General features: G+C 36.8%; 1 protein-coding gene across 1 annotated transcript in view; it reads right to left on the minus strand.

Moving 5' to 3' along the window:
• Window positions 92–17,921, minus strand: part of KATNA1 (katanin catalytic subunit A1) — a 32,688-nt gene continuing 14,858 nt past the window's right edge. The window contains exons 4-11 of the mRNA XM_005684900.3: window positions 15,524–15,704; window positions 12,402–12,523; window positions 11,004–11,109; window positions 9,621–9,779; window positions 3,516–3,642; window positions 2,885–3,019; window positions 2,200–2,326; window positions 92–446 (exon numbers count right to left, since the gene is read on the minus strand). Of these exons, the coding sequence (XP_005684957.2) occupies window positions 248–446; window positions 2,200–2,326; window positions 2,885–3,019; window positions 3,516–3,642; window positions 9,621–9,779; window positions 11,004–11,109; window positions 12,402–12,523; window positions 15,524–15,704 (1,156 nt within the window). The 3' untranslated portion in view covers window positions 92–247. The remainder of the gene's footprint in view (window positions 447–2,199; window positions 2,327–2,884; window positions 3,020–3,515; window positions 3,643–9,620; window positions 9,780–11,003; window positions 11,110–12,401; window positions 12,524–15,523; window positions 15,705–17,921) is intronic.

Below are 17,921 nucleotides of genomic sequence, written 5' to 3' on the forward strand. Positions count from 1 at the left end.
AAAGACAGTTTTGCAAGCTAAGTAACAGCACTTGTGCTACACTTGTCAGTGAAAGAGAAAGAGTAATGCTAAAGTAAAACAAGTTTGCTTGTAACGTGAAAAAATTGCCTTTATTCAGAATCATACTTTTTTTTTCACTCTTACCATAACGAAAGTTTAAAAAAATATATCGCTTGGTGCAATGAAATACTACATTTAATTATTCAAACACTTAATGCAAGGTTGCTCACAGTTTACATGTGAGAATTTAGCATGATCCAAACTCAAATATCCATTTCTCATATCTTTCAATGTCTGCAGCAGATACTGACTTTGAAACCTTTTTTAAAGCCATTTCAAAATCCTCCATAGTTGTAGGCATATGCATTTCTTCTCTTGAAAGATTTCTGATTTCTTCTGGGGTCAAACCTTCAATACGCCTTCTCATCGCCATCAAGGATGCATCCCTAGGTTTTAAATTAAAAAGACAAAATCCATAAAGTGATGTGTTAGTCAAACAAAAAACTGTGAACAGAAGATTTTTTTCAGTGCACGTGTTATTCTGTTATTACTTTATTGTCTATACATAAGTAGTACTGCACAGAATCTAGTATTGGACAACAAGGCCTGTTTTTGAGCTCTCTTGTTAGCAGTTAAATCTGAGCAAAAAGCCCAAGAAGTAGTAGAAGGATATAAATGAGGGCAACTGAATTTTAATAAAAGTGTACCATAAAGAATAAGCATCACAGGGACAGGAGAGAAGTTGTTGGCTGGAAAATTAAATGTTTTCTACTGCATGTGTAGGAAAAGCTAAACAATCAAGTGGTCTCTCCTTTCCCCTCCTCTGTATTAGTGCTATTTTTTTCTTTAAGGAGAAACTTCAGATTCAACTAACTCCTTGCTTTCACCTAGTTTGATCCTTAACAGCAGCCACCATGTGTGCAAAGCGACAGCTACAAAGGGTTTCATACATGCATTATTGCTAATCCTCACATCAGCCCTGCATGGAATGCTTACTTTGGAGGTGAGTAAACCAGTGCAGTCAAGTACCTTCCTAATAAATGTCCAAGCTAATACCAAGATTAGGACCAAAGCTACTTCAAACACATTTTGAAGTAGAGACCATCTTTTCTTGTTACTGCTATTCCTATCACATTTATGACACTTCACTGAAAATGGGACTGTACCCCCCTCTGATGTGCCAAATCAATCTACATTGGATGACGTCTGCTATGGAACAATATGCTGAATGAATGCGCCAACGTTAATTTTTCTAACCCAGGCACCTGGCAGCAGTCATCGTGCAGACTGGACTCTGCTCAGCCATGCCTTGCTCTGCTTCCTCTGCAACCATGTCTGACACACCGATATGGCTGAGATTATAAAATTTGCTAAGTCAAAATTGAAGACGGAAACAAATGGAAGAGGAAAATCCACTGCTTTCGAAAGAAATGACTGAACAGAAGTAAGCAGGCAAGTTTTAATAAGGCGTGTGCCACCAATAAGCATCGTACATTCCACAAGCTCTGCCTTCTTTTACTTCTTTCAGCTGTTTTAACCTTGTAAGATGTAGAATGTGGATCAAATTTAAATGACTGTGCTACCCTTTTCACATCAAAGAAAGGAGAACTACTGACAGGAGGGCTGAAGGCCATTCCTGCCTCTCCCATCTGCCTGTCTGGCTGCTGGGGAAGAAAACCAGTTTACATGTTGAAGGAGGAAGCTGGGAGGGGTGGCAATGAAATCCAGAGTAAAAAGCAAACGGGTCCAAGGTGTCCCAGGGGCTGTTAAAGTGCAGTGTGATCAGAGTGACATTTTCTTTTGTTCAAATGGTTTTAATTACTAGAATGCACACTTTTTAAAGTATGCAAATAAAAAGTTTTAAAACCTAAAACTTTTTTTTCTAATCCAAGACAATGACTGGTTTTCTATCTTATATCAGTTGTTTTAACACTACTTTCTTGAACGTGTAGCTTTTAAATGAACCAGTCTTCAGTGACCTACAAGACAGCCACATGACTTACTAGCACCAGCTAACACTAGCTTAATACCAAAACGTGTGTCTCTGACTAGGTTATATAATGTGGGTCTTTATTCTTCATCTATCTTAATTTAGCCTTAAAACTTCATAACAGAAGTTTACACTGACAAAAATCTATGCTTCCTAAAAACAAAACCAGAACCAGAAACAAAAACCTGTACTTCCAAAGTAATTCATACCTGCACACATTGGTAATGTCCGCACCTGAATAGCCCTCCATGTTTTCTGCTATACTCGCAAGGTCAACATCATCAGCCAATTCCAGCTCACGGAGACTTATTCGTAATAGCTCCTCCCTGCCTTTTGCTATTGGGAGAAACAAAATATAAATATATATAAACATAGCATATATAAAAATATATAAACATATATAGAAATACAAACGAATATAAACATAAACATCAACATAAACAATGTTTTATTTTTCTCCAGTCTACTTTAAGAAGTTGTTTTTCAATTCTTAGAGCTCACTTGCTTAAAAAATTTAAGAGCTATTCCTCATTGAATTTATTTTTAAATTTAACTTTTTAATTGAAAAAAATTTTTTTAATTGAAAAATTTTTAGTTTTTAATTGAACTGGTTTGTCTTTCAAAGTAAAGTTAATTAATTAATACTAAACTTCAAAATTTAGCAAAACTACTGAAGAGTCAACATGAGGGACTTTCCTGCTGGTCCAGTGGCTAAGACTCTGGCTCCCAATTCAAGCAGCCTGGGTTCAATCCTTGGTCAGGAAACTAGATCCCACATGACTGCAACTAACAGTTCACATGCTACAACTAAGACCTGGTTCAGCCAGGTAAATAAATTAAAAATATATATATATAAAAAAGTTAACATGAGCTTCCCAATTCAAATGAAGATACCTGATGGTAATGGAATATAGATTCTTTTCTCAAGACGTCGTCTTAAAGCCTCATCAATATCCCAGGGAAAATTAGTAGCTGCCAGAACCATAACCATTTTGGAAGGGTCATCATTTTCAGAAGCACCTCCAACACCTCGAGGAAGGGTAAGAACATAGTAAAAAAAAAAAAGAAAAGAAAAGCTCAAATATTTAAGATCCTCAAATATTTAGCACAACGTTAAAAGCAATGTAATCATCAAGCCTCTTTAAGACTTACAAAACAAACTGGTTACATGTGTGAGTTTGCAGTTCAAGAAAAATGAGTTTTTGTAACATGCAGAAAATATGACTCAAAAACAGATTTAATAAAAAGACTAGTTCAGCAAAACTATGTAACAATTTTAAAAATTCTTCAAAACCATACATATCCCCCTCTAAGGCCAATTTATCTGTATTTGTTTCAGTTCATGGCTAAGAATGAGATCAGTGTGTATGACAAAAGGTGTTCAGTGAAGGAACAGCTGTTATTTCTGGTGTGTCCCCACTGTCAGCATCCCCAGTTCACTGCTGTCGATCTCCAGGACCTGGGCACTGGAGCTGGGGGTTAGCACTGTGAGTGGAGCTTAGCTCATGCTTATACACACGCATACCATCCATCTGAACCAGCAGCTCGGCCTTCACCCTTCTGCTTGCCTCGTGCTCTTCAGAAGTCCCTCTGCGGCTGCAAATGGAGTCTATCTCATCAATAAATATAGTAGCTGGAGAGTAAAATCGAGCCTGCAGGAAGAAACCAGGCAACACCAGGTTTTTAATTCCATTTAAAAGTAATCTACAGTTAAGCAATTAGAAGAGTGGAGGAGCCTCCCACACTGTGCAGCTCTCCCTCTTGTCCTAATACTGAGGAGGAGAAAATTGGAAGAGCTAAAATACAGCTTCTAATACAGACTTATTGTATACTTAAATATTATATGGCAATTTCTATACTGTTCAATACTCTGATTGGCTATATGTCATATAAAATACAGGATTATCCTGTACATTACAATGATATGGATAACAAAAGTGGGAAGACATTTATAGATACTGATAAGCATTCTAAAATTGCAGAAAAAATTTTGTTAAAAAGAACCATTACCTTCTGTCTTAATAATATCACATAGATTTTTATAAATAATTAAAAATATATTTAAATTTTAATATTTTATTTATATGTAAATTTATTTTAATGTAAATATATACAATATTATATATAATGTATAAATATATTTAAATTTAAATTTTTATAAATATAAATTCTCTCTAAGGAATTCTAATTAAATTACCATTTTTATTTGACTAATACAAGTACAGCTGACCCCTGAAAAATTCAGGTATGAACTGCATGGGTCTACTTACATGTAGATATTTTTCAGTAATAAATACTATACTACTACCTAGGTTGGTTGAATCTGAGGGTGTAGAGGAATTGTGGATACAGAGGGCTAACTGTAAGTTACATGCAGATTAATCTTCACATTGTTCAACGGTCAATTAGAAGAGTCAATTAAAATGGCCTTTTTTTTCCTAAGATAAAATTCATATAACAAAAAATTCACCATTTAAACCATTTTAAAGTATACAATTCAGGAATCAGCATATTAATACTATTATGCAACCATCATCACTGTAAATTCCAGAACATTTCAGTGCCTCCCCCACCCAATAACCCCCACTTCTCTTCCCCCAGCCCCTGGTGATCACTGATCTATTTTCTGTCCCTATGCATCTGCCTGTTCTGAACATTTTAAATTAATGAGATCATACAATATGTGGCCTTTGTGTCTGCTTTCTTCTACTCAGCATGTTTTCAACGTTTATTTACATTATAGCATGTACAGTACTTCATTCTCTTTAATGGCTGAATAATATCCCCCAAGTTTATTTTTGTACCTTAAATGCATTTCTTCTTCCTCAAATCAAAGGACAGGGAAGACTGATCCACTGGTCAGGTATTAACCTAATAAACAGCTGTGTAAGATTCAGCAGTATCACCCTTTTCTTAAGGAGACAGAAGCAGCATTTTATCTATTTTTGTGGGTTTTTTTGGTTTTTAGTAGACTTTATTTTTTTTATTGGAGTATAGTTGATAAGCTTATTATTACAGTAATTAATACTTATTGTTAATCATTTTAAAAATGAAATTTCCACACTTACAGAATCACCACACAAGAAAGCTTGAAATTAAACGATGGCAAGGATTTCTCAAAACAGAGCTTAAGTGAACCAACAGCATTTTAAAAACAGAAGTCCACAATGGCAAATGAATACAACAGACTGGAACATGCAATTGTACTGGGTCCATCAATTCTTCTGACCATGAGGTTACAATCCAGGACCCTCTAAAAGGTACTGTGCTGAAAGACTGCCTCCAAAGTACAGATTCACTTTTAGTCTGTTCACTTGGAAAATCCTAATATTAAAATCTCAGTTTCTTTTCTAGTTAAAAACTTGAATTTTAAGTCATCTATTTGCTCCCAAAGGATAATACCATTTTAAATTAAGGTATCTTTTTACTTGGATTTTAGGCACTATGTACAAACACTTTGGTACTTTCTTTTCAAGAAACCGAGGGGGAAGATAAGCTGGATGGAAGGAAAGAACAAAGCAAACATGCAAGAAAATTTATAATTGAAATTCTAGCTAGCAACCATCAGAACCAAGGACAAAAATCAAATTTCAAGCAAAAACTACTAGCTTTGAGTTTTTCCCCATACTAAGGGTACATAGAAAGGTCTAAATTAAATCAGAGGCTATGTGGCACATTTAAAATTGGGTTTGGATGACCTGGGAAAGTATCATAGAGAGATGTGGAAGAGGACACCAACTGTTTCTGCCTGCACAGCACCCCTTCTTCTGATAAGAGAAGCTCTCCTTTTCATTTGTACATAAATCATCTCTTTCTCATTCTTACTCCACTACTTCAAGTGAGGCCAACCTCTGCTGGAGTCCTAGGAGAGTCTAGGCACAAGCGTATGACTCAAGCAAAGCCAAACATTAATCTCCGGAGTTTTGCTGGAACAACCGAGAAATGAGGACTAGTTCTCAGGGATTACCATTAGGAAACCAAAAATAAGATTTAAACCTCTAATGGCGATCTTAGTCACCATATGGATCTGTCAATGTCAAAGTCAACCCAGAGGTAAAAAGAACCAAATGTTTAGACAAAAATAATTCCCAAGGACATCTGAATTGCTAGACCCTGTTAGACCTAAAAATCTAAAACGTAACCTGGTAATTCCCAGTTATGTCACCCAACATACTATTCTTATTGTTTAAACTGATTTGATTACTATTTTCCCCCTTTATCAGCTGCACCTGCAGCATGTGGGCTCACAGTTCCCTGACCAGGGATGGAACCCACGATCCCTGCATTGGAAGTGCAGAATCTTAACCACTGGATTACCCGGGATTAGATTTCTGACACTTGAAAATGAAAGTTCTTGACAATGTAACAAAAAAATATACAGTTAAGTTTTTAAATGTCTGTACCAACTCATATGAAAAACCCTGGACAGATTTTAATAATATTTAAGTGGACTACCCTAGTGCTACAGTGGATAAGAATCTGCCTGTGAGAATCTATAGGGGACAGTGGTTCGATCCCTGGTCTAGGAAGATTCCATATGGTCATGGAGCAACTAAGCCCACTGAGTCACAGCTACTGAGCCTCAGAGCCTGTGCTCCGCAGCAAAGCCACTGAAACCAGAAGCCTGCACAACGTAACTAGAGAGTAGCCCTCTCATAGCACCCAGAGAAAGCCTGGAACAGCAAAAAAGACCCAGTGCAACTGAAAATAAATAATTTAAAAAACAGTGTTTGTCCATGTATGGCAGAAATCAACACAATACTGTAACGCAATCATCCTTCAGTTAAAAATAATTAAAAATAGTAATGATAATATTTAAGTGGGCTTATTCAAAATATAGGCCTTAAGCCATGCTCACTTTGAGACATTCTGGTGGGGCAGGGCACTTAAGAGAGAGGCAGTCATCTGCAGAGCAATCAAAACCAAGACATAAGAGGCAGTACAATTTTACTCCTCGAGAGAGTCCACCTGATGAAAAGGAGAAAATCAAGCTGGTTTTAAGGGAGCCATAAACAAAATTGAGAGAGGCAGGAGCTCCAAACTGCAGGCACTGGTTTGTGATTGAACCTCTGATCAAGTGAGCAGCTCAAGGTAGCACCCTCCGGATAAGATTTAAAAGACGGTTAAGATTTTCCTAGACAATACCAGGGAAGCCAGTAAAAAACAAGTTGTTTGATATATTTTATAAACTACACTATAAAAAAAATACTACAAATTAGCACTTTGTAAGAGGCTTTCCCTCATAGAAGAAAACAGTCCTTTTTCCTCAATACAAAACCCTACCTTATATACCTATGGCTGATTCATGCGGATATATGGCAGAGGTCAACACAGTATTATAAAGTAATTATCCTCCAATTTAAAACAATAAATTAAAAAAATACAGTAAAAAAAACCAACTCCCTAAATTTAAAAAATAATCATATAATTCTTAAAACAGTAATAGTAAATATTTATGAGTTATGAGCCAAGCTCTATATTAAGCAGTCGAAGTGCACTGGCTGATTTCACCCTCAAAACATTAGAGGTCAGTTCAGTTTAGTCGCTCAGTTGTGTCTGACTCTTTGCGACTCCATGGACTGCAGCACACCAGGCTTCCCTGTCCATCTTGAACTCCCAGAGCATGCTCAAACTCATGTCTGTGGAGTCGGTGATGCCATCCAACCATCTCATCCTCTGTCGTCCCCTTCTCCTCCTGCCTTCAATCTTTCCCAGCATAAGGGCTTTTCCAGTAAGTCATTTCTTCACATCAGGTGGCCAAAGTATTGGAGTTTCAGCTTTAGCATCAGTCCTTCCAATGAATATTCAGGGTTAATTTCCTTTAGGACTGATTGGTTTGATCTCCTTGCTGTCCAAGGGACTCTCAAGAGTCTTCTCCAACATCACAGTTTAAAATCACAGCATCAATTCTTCAGCACTCAGCTTTCTTTATAGTCCAACTCTCACATCCATAGATGACTACTAGAAAAACCGTAACTTTGACAAGATGGACCTCTGTTGGCCAAGTCATGTCTCTGCTTTTTAATATGCTGTCTAGGTTGGTCATAGCTTTTCTTCCAAGGAGTAAGTGTCTTTTAATTTCATGGCTGCAGTCACCATCTGCAGTGAGTTTGGGGCCCAAGAAAATCAAGTCTGTCCCTGTTCCCATTGTTTCCCCATCTATTTGCCACAAAATGATGGGACCAGATGCCATGATCTTAGTTTTTTAATGTTGAGCTTTAAGCCAGCTTTTTCACTCTCCTCTTTCACTTTCATCAAGAGGCTCTTTAGTTCCTCTTTGCTTTCTGCCATAAGGGTGGTGTTATGTGCCTATCTGAGGTTATTGTTATTTCTCACTGCAATCTTTATTCCAGCTTGAGCATAAACATTAGAGGTAGGTCCTAAATTACTGTCCCCTTCTTATAGATAAAGCAACTGAGCAACAGGACAGGAATTCTCCCACAGGTAGCTAGCTGGGAAAGTGACGGAAGTGGGATCTAAACCAGGCCATCTGACTCTAATGATACTCATACTTAGCCATTCATTCTACTGAGCTTACATTTGTAAAACATCAAGTTATTCTGGAATACTGGTAATTTTTTCCCCTGAAGAGAATTTTTCAAAATGATTTAAGAGGTTCTCTATCAGACACCTACTGTGGGATGGACTATTAATAATCCATATGAACCTGTCAGAATTTACATCCTGCCTTATGAATTATCGCAGTTGAAGGAGAAAAAAAATGGGAACTGAAACAGGAAGAAGCCTTTACAGAAAATGGATAACATTAAATTGTAAGGGTTTTTGTTCTGTCTTACTCTGAGACTAAGAAGGAAGATGTGGTATAATGTTAGCACGATCATCTAAGATTTTGGCCACCATGACTAAGAATATAAATCTTTGTCACTATTTATATGATAAATACAACTCTGTGTTCATGCATGTAACTAAACAATTTCTTAAATGAGGTAAGACGGAAACAGTTAAGTGAAACTTAAAGTCCAAAGTCTAAAAGTTATTGAATTCAACCCACTCAATCAGAACTTGTTGAATTATATTTCGTCTACTGATACTCAGATGAGTGGCAGTGGAAGAAAGAAAAAGAAACTCAAAGTAAGAAGCAAAGAACTGAATTCAAAGATTATGTCATTAAACTCCAGGTATTTGATAACAGTGAATAGATCTGAGGTAATCTCAGTTTCATATTTACTTGTGATTTTCACCTTTCTCCATTATTTACCAATACTGAATTTACTATATTATAACAAAGCCTGGCTTAAAAAACATAATAATTTCACATTCCTATAGCAGCAGATCAGTAACACGGATCCCACAGCATAAGCATGTCCATAAGCTAACAGACAGTCATTCCTCCAGAGAACAGGAGTCAAAGAGAAATATAAGTAATTCATGTTAGTAAAAAGTTTCTAAGGATGGAAGAGCCTGGCAGGCTACAGTCCATGGGGTCACAAAGAGTCGGACACGACTGGGCAACTTCACTTTTTCTTTTTCACTTTCTTTCAAGGGCACAGGAACCATACCCTGGGCACAAGCGTATCCTGCCTGGCGATTCTACACCATGGAGTTAGTTACAATTCATTTTCTTCCCTTCTAGAAGTAAAGAATCATTAGAGTTGTCTCAAGCATTCACCATTTCGAACAGAAGACGAACAAGCTTCTCAGACTCTCCTCTGTATTTGGAAGTCAGAGTTGATGAAGAGACATTGAAGAATGTTGTCTTACATTCCGTTGCTACTGCCTTAGCAAGGAGGGTCTTTCCTGTGCCAGGTGGGCCCACCATTAACACTCCCTGTTGGGAATATAACAGTGTCAGCAAAGGGTTTATCTGCTGTTGTTCTAATTCACAAGAATTCCATTACTAAGAATCAGTCTTCAACTAACTTACACATAACACTGAGATAAGTAAAAGGCAAAGATAAACAGAAGGATATTTTATCACAAATTTACTTTTTGCATTACAAAAGTAAGGTAATTACACATTATTAAAAATTTGGAACTAAGAGATGAGAAAAAATATAATCCATATTATAGTACTGATATCACACCCTAACACAGGTACCGTTAGGATCTAGATATATTTCCTGCTAGTCCTTGTGCTCAAATAAATTAGTTGATTTTTTTTTTTAACATGGTTGTACTCAAGGTAAGTCTAGAATTTTGTATCTTGCTTATCACTTAACATTTCAAGAATTCCAAAAGACAAGTACAGAGTGAGCCATTAGCACATTTCCCAAATCCAAGAGTTTTTTTGGATACTTTTCTGATCAGCACGTGACTTTTACAAAGCACTCATTAGGGATTCCCTGGTGGTTCAGTTGTAAAGAATCCACCTCCCAATGCAGGGGCCACGGGTTCAATCCCTGCTCTGGAAAGATCCCACATGCTGCAGGACAGCTAAGCCCATGCACCACAACTGCCAAGCCTGTGCCCCAGAGCCTGGGAGTTGCAACAACTGAGCCTGAGGGCTGCAGCTACTGAAGCCTAAGCACCTTCCTAGAGCCCGTGCTCTGCAACAAGAGAAATCACTGGAATGAGAAGCCCGTGCACCACAACTAGAGAGCAGCCCCCTACTTGCTTCACCTAGAGAAAGCCCACGTGCAGAAATGAAGACCCAGTGAAACCATATAGAAATAAACTTTTTAAAAAGGAGTACTCATTAGATGCAGATATGTCTTATTAATTTCTTAGGAACAATTCCAAGAAATACAGATACAAGTTCTGCAACACAACATGTAAAATGGAGTGTTTTTGTATTTAGGCAACTTGTTCATATTTGCAAATATAAGTTCATTATAAATTTGCTATGTGTATATCTTTTCCAAGATCACACTGCATCTGTTTCCTATTCTGGAAACCTTGCAATAGTTTTTCGTCTGAATAACACAACATATTTAAATTTTTCTGTACCTGCTCTACATTCTACTCCCCCTTCCCTCAACACAGGTAAATATTGGTTCTCTACACAACACATTTGCCGTTTGCTTTGACAATGCTGTTACAGTAAGAAACTTACTTTCCATGGTCTCCTAATGCCTTTAAAGAATTCTGGCATCCACATTGGTAACACCACAGCTTCCTTAAGCAACTTTTTAGCTTCTACTAAATCAGCAATATCATCCCTGAAAGAGAAGATATTTGATTAAAACCTTAGCTCACATATTTGATTCAGTGTAGTCATTCTTGAGAGTCACTGAAAGCACATGTTTTTATGTTGTTGACAGAATGTGAAGTTTCTTCCTAGGCATGCGTGAACTAACACATTGTGACAAGGTTTCTGCCACACCAGCCAGTATATAGAAAGCGCACAATCTGAATCTTCAAATCTTGGCAGTAATGATTTTCAGCTTGGTGAATGAGAGCACAGGTCTATAGGCCTACTCTTTATTATTATGCCATCTTATTTTAAATTTCTGTTCTTAAAATGCTCATTCCATAAATTCCATAGTTTAGAAATAATGAGCCCACTAAAAAACACAAACATAAGAATAAACATGGCACAAAGCTATGTAATTCAGCTGCTTCGCCCCCTACTCTACCAAGAGGTGGACAGCAAGGTTAATAGAGATTGCCACGAAATCATCACCAACAACGAGACCACCACCACTACTACAACTACCAGTACACATGGCATGATAATATATTATGATATATGACATGATATTTTAAAATATCCCCCAAACTATAAGTTTTAACAAAAAAAATATAACTGAATGTGCCTAACTTTGTGGGAAATGGAACTTTAGAACTTGTGATAAATTATAGTTCTTTGATTAGATATAATATTTATTTTTTAATAATTCATTGAAGTATAGCTGATTTACAATGTTATATTAGTTTCAGGTATACAGAAGGGTGATCCGTTAAACATACATAGAGTATCTTCTTCTTTTTTTTTTTAAAGATTCTTTCCCCTTATAGATTAGTACAAAATATTAAGTATGGTTCCCTGTGCTATATAGTAGGTCCTTGTTGGTTATGTATTTTATATATATCAGTGCGTAATATGTTAATCCCAAACTTCTAATTTTATAATATTAATAAAGTTGAGAACCACTGCTCTAAGTAATAGGATATAGGAGCAATATGTATTTTATAAACCTAAAGATAACCAGCAATACATATGCATAAGAATGACTGCCATTTTACCTTTAAAGACTGTCCCAAAAAGAGGATGAAAATTTTGTGATCTTGTTCACATTCTGAACACAGGATTTTTGAATTTAATAAAATATTTATTATTATTTATTTCATTAAATTTAAAATGTTTAAACAAAAACTGGTACAGCCTGAATCAAAGTGAAGTCTTTCATTATGTGTCTTCCGGTTCTATCCTCAAAGACTGATCTTCAGCGCATGCCCAATTCTGTTCCAAAAAAGCAACATCCAATCGTTTTGCTGTGCTATAACTTACCATCGAACATTGGGATTCTGAGAAATTATATCCCTTTCCAAAGCTTCTACTAAGTCCTTATCATACCCAGTACTATCAAATTTATTTGTCTCTGGTTCTGTAGCTGCAGCAGGTGATTTGTTCTACACAAATAGAGGAAAAAAAACATGAGCTTATGATGACCTCAAACACTGTATTTCATTTCTATGAATCAGAAACAAAGATTGGACTCAAGTGACATTTGTATAAAACTTAATGTAACAGTACAAGTAATAAGGACAGAATCAAAGACTGTTAACTCATCATTCTACATCAACATCAGAGTTTCATACTGAATTTTTATTTTTATGTAAAAAGTATGACAATGGTGTTAAACAAAAATATTATGCATATGAACTGACAACAGAAAAAATTAATATTGAGATAAATGGTGGTCACTAGTGAATATTAGATATGTATATTTATGTCAAAGCTTTAGAAGAGATAAGGTTAAAGAGAGATGGTTTCTTTAGGTAAGATAATAGGTCAATCTTTAACACCTACTCAGTTCCTACTGATGCTCCAAAAACACCTTTTGATTATTCCCATATTCCCCCAAGAGACACCTCAGCCCTTACAAGAGATTTCCTCCCATCCTCTGTGATGTCAGTCATTAGGGCCACAAGGCTGCATGCTAAAGCACTCCAAGGCACAATGGCAAACTCACAGGACACTGCAGGATATCTCAAACTTTTGAGAGAAACACAAAAACATCTATTTGAACACTGGGTGGACTGCCAGCTCAATGAAACCTAATAGAGAGCCCATAAACAGACCCACACAAATATTCCCCCCAAATTTTTGAGAATGGTATAAAAACTTTATTGACATATATATTATTTATAATATATTAACTTCTGCTGCACAGAGTAGTGACTCAGTTATATATATATATATATTCTTTTTCATATTCTTTTCCATTATAATTTATCACAGGATACTGAATATAGTTCCCTGAGCTATAATAAATCCTTTTCAACAAATGGTGTTGGAGCAACTGAATATGTATGGGCAAAAAATGAACTTTGACCTAAGCCTCACACTTTACATAAAAATCAACTCAAAACAGATCATGGAGTTACATGTAAAACATAAAATTATAAAAATTTAAGGAAAAAATTTTTAAAAATTGGGATCTGGGGATAGGCAAAGAGTTAAGAACTTGACAGCAAGAATACAGTCTATAAAAGGAAATACTGGACTTTACCAAAATTAAAATCATTTGTCTTGTGAAAGATCCTGCTAAAACAACGAAAAGACAAACTACACACTTAAAAAAAAATCTGCAAAATGCAAATCTGACAAAGAACTAATCTCTAGAATATATAAAGAACTCTTAAAGCTCAACAGTAACCAAAAAAAGTCATTTGTATAATGGGCAACAGACCTGCCCATTATAGAAGAGACATTTCTCTGAAGAGACTTGGTTCTGTGCTCTTACTTCCTTTTCCTAAGTCAGCTTGCACAGCGACTGTTTAGAAGAGCAGACTACCTCAGCACAGACTGTTGGACTGCTGAGAAGGGCAGCCCTGGGGACTGCACATTTGCTATAACCCAGTTTTTACTTTGCCCAGGTGGTGTGGAGGGGCCTTTTGGTACAATGAGCCAAACAAATGATCGGTGCTTTACCATTTCATAGACTAGGTATGTGCCTCGGTCAAGGGAGTGGGGAGGTGGAAGAGAGAGGACCGAAACTGAATTCTTAGAGTCCTATCTGCTTCTTACTGCAAGGGAGCGTAAGCACTCAAATAATATTAACTAGCACTGAAATCTCGGTTTATAAAGCTCATTCCTCACTAACAAGAACCAGGGAACTAACAGGAACCTTGTTTCCTGAAGAAACAAGGGTAAAGACAGGAGGAGCCTGGAACACTCTATTTTGTAAGAGAATGGTGAGTACATGTTAAAAAGACTTAAGATCCAGCTTCAAGGGTCTCCTGCTTCTCAAATCTTGGACAATTTAAGCATCAGAAAGATAGTAACAAATTTTAATTCACTGAATAAAATAAGAATCCATGAGTCCATACAGATAAAATTAAATTAAGGGGAAGAGATAGAGCTTTTTCGTACAATTCAAAGTCAATTAATTGAAGAAGAGAAAATAGCATTAGAAAATGATTTTTCAATTGTCAGAGGTATAACTAATTCAGGCAGGAACTCCTGGATGCTGAAACAAATAAAATTTTGATGAGAAACAGGATATTTATATAATCTCAAAAGTATCTCCCCACAGATGACTATAAAGGGAAAAAGAGTAACTTTATAGTGGAGAGACTTGGCAGACGCCACCCTAACCAAGTGATCCAATTTATCACAAGTAACAGAGTAATAAACATCCTGTGTGCCTCCTTATACGATACGCTGAGGAGAACAAAACTTCACTTCAGTGGCACCCCTGCCAAGAATGCACAGCCTTAATCTAATCACAAGGAAACATGAGGTGAACCCAAGCCGAGGAACATTCTACAAAATAACTCTTTAAAAAGGCCAAAAAAGATAAAGGCTGAGGAAATGTTCACATTAAAAGAGGCTAGAGAAACGTGACAACCAAATGCAACATATGCTTCCATATTGGGTCCTGGCACAGGGCAGTTGGGGGGAAAAGCTATAAATGACATTATTAGAGTAACTGGCAAAATTTTATAAAAGTCTGTGGATTAGATAACAGTACTGTATCAATGCAAAATTAATGATATTTGGTCACTGCTTTGTGTTTGTGTGAAAAAAATGTCCCAGCATTTAGAAAACTGACACTAAAATATTTAAGGGTAAAAGGGCATGATTTCTACAATTTACCTACCCTCAATGCTTCAGGAAAAATCAAGTATACAGAGAGTAAATGATAAAGCAAAAAGGGTAAAATGTTAGTAACTGGTAAAAATGGGTAAAGAATATGTTTCTTTATTACCAAGATAGAAAGTTACAAAAAGCAACCAAAAATATTTGTTGAATACTGAGTAGGAAAAATCCTATCCCAGGTGCAGTGTGACTATGGTTTTATTATAGTAGCAGATTTAATTCCTAAAAATTATTAAAATTTGTACAGTCTTCATTTGTAAGGTAAATAAATAACTTTTTAACTTATAAAAATCAGTACCATTTACCTTTTCTTCTCTTCCTTTATTCTGTTCTTTCTTTTCCCGACTACGAACAGCTTTCCCTCTGTCATTGTGAAGATTGTGTGTGGATGGACGGTGAACTCTGACAGCAGTACTTGGACGGTTACCCTGTGGTTTAGGGTCGCTGTACTGAGAAGACTGGCGTTTTCTAGGTCCTGGTGATGGTCTAATCAAAGACGAGATAATGAAAGTCATAATCAACTCTTGCAGTTGGTACAAATATAGATGAACACACACAGTGTGTAACTCAATCTATGACGTGAAGCAATGGCAATAACTGAACACAAGATAGAACTGTAGGTCACTGGAATCTAAGATCTAGCTCTGAAACCGGACATAACTCTCTGTGGTGCAGTATGGTTATACGGCAGAAATAACAGAAGGCAAGTGATCATCACCTCTCTTTTGAAATGAAACACCTGTTCTATATCAAGGATAAATGAAAAAATAGCCTGATTCTTGAAAACTGAAAACAGAGAGCAAAATAATCAAAGAAGGGAGTTTTATCAAAAGAGAAAGAACAAAGCAAGGTGTAGAAATCACATTTATGTACTAACATACACACAGCTTGGTACCATTTTATTTAGAATATATCATAGTTCTCATGTTTTAATTAATAAATTTAATCATTTTTCCATTAAAAAGAACTGATACAAGCACTGGCTATGGATAGTTACAAGAAGTCATGTATGGTGCTTTGCCTTTATGTAGGTCACTTCACCTTTATTTTTGTGGCAGAACTGAGATCTCTTAAATATTTATTAGGCTCCTACTATTATGCTTCTAGACTTGGTTGGGGTAAGATAAGCAATAAAAACGGTAGGGGAGTCCTGTGCTCAAATACCTCAAGTAGAGTTAAGAAAGAAGATACACAAGACTAAGCAAATATACCAGAAAATGTGAAAGAGACCTAGTGCTGTGGCAATGGGAATGGCCTCTTGAAGACAGAAAGCAAACGGGATCTGGAAACATCCTTCCCATTTAGGAGCTGACCTAAATAAATAAGATGGTACAACTGCAGGTAAGAAAATGCATGAGGAAAAGCAAGATGAGCTTAACCTACATAAAGGTCATAAGGACACAAACTGTAAAGATACAATGATAAACACTAAAGGATGATACTGGAGCGTCCCTGGTGGTCCAGTGGTTAAGAATCTGCCTGCCAATGCAGGGACACAGGCTCAGTTCCTGGTCCAAGAAGATTCCACATGACACGGAGCAACTAAGCCTGTGCCCTGCAACAAGAGAAGCCACCGCGAAGAGAAGCCCACACACCCCAGGGAGGAGCAGCCCCCACCTGCCCCAGCTAGAGAAAGCCCGTGCACAGCAGCGAAGACTCAGTGCAGCCAAAAACATACATCTTTTTTGAAAGGTGAAAAATGAACTAAAAACTAACTAAAAAAGATGATACTGAACAGATAAGCTGGTTCAGTAAGTAGATCTAAATATCACCAGTTCAAGAGGCTTGCCTGTTAGCTGACTGTCACTGATAAGGTTTTAGAAAGACCAGTCTCATAATGAATAAGATATACTGATGAAAGAATCACAAAAAGCAGGGAGGCGTTATCAAGGCATAAGATGAGAGCCTAGCTTACAAAGTGATGATAAAAGTATAAAAGACACACTGTGAAAAAAGATACCCCTAGATATCTTTCATACTGAGAAATGAGAATTTGGGAGGATGATAAAGCCAATCCAATGTAATGATTTTTGTGAAAGGAATGATGGGGGTTCAATTTTGAATTCAGAAACCTGGGTAGCCAAGTAGGGATACTGTTTTAAAATATATATTTTTCCCCTTAAAAAAAAATAGACACTGAAATATATTTCAGTAATAAAGAATTTGAAAAAGTCACCTCTGTGTGTGTGTGTGTGTGTGTGTGTGTGTGTGTATGTTAGTCACTTAGTTGTGTCCAACTCTTTGCGATCCCGTGGACTAGAGCCCGCCAGGATCCTCTGTCCATGGGGATTCTCCAGGCGAGAATATTGGAGTGGACTGCCATTCCCTTCTCCAGAGGAACTTCCCAACCCAGGGTTAGAACCCTGGTCTCTGCATTGCAGGCAGATTCTTTACCGTTTGAGTAGCTCAAATGGTAAAAGTCACCTGTATCCCCACTATCCAGAGTTAACCACTTAACAGTTTATTTTCTTATGGTTGCCTTTCATTTAAATAAAACTGGAACCGTTATACATAAATATTCCCTAGAGGAGGAAATGGCAACCCACTCCAGTATTCTTGCCTGAGAATCCCATGGACAGAGGAGCCTGGAGGGCTACAGCCCATGGGGCCACAAAGAGTCAGACACGACTAAGTGGCTAACACACACATACATACATATGCTCATATTTTTCTCTACTCATTATATCATGAAGCATTTTTAGT

This window comes from Capra hircus, chromosome 9 (genome assembly GCF_001704415.2).
Source record: "Capra hircus breed San Clemente chromosome 9, ASM170441v1, whole genome shotgun sequence".
Lineage (NCBI taxonomy): Eukaryota > Metazoa > Chordata > Mammalia > Artiodactyla > Bovidae > Capra > Capra hircus.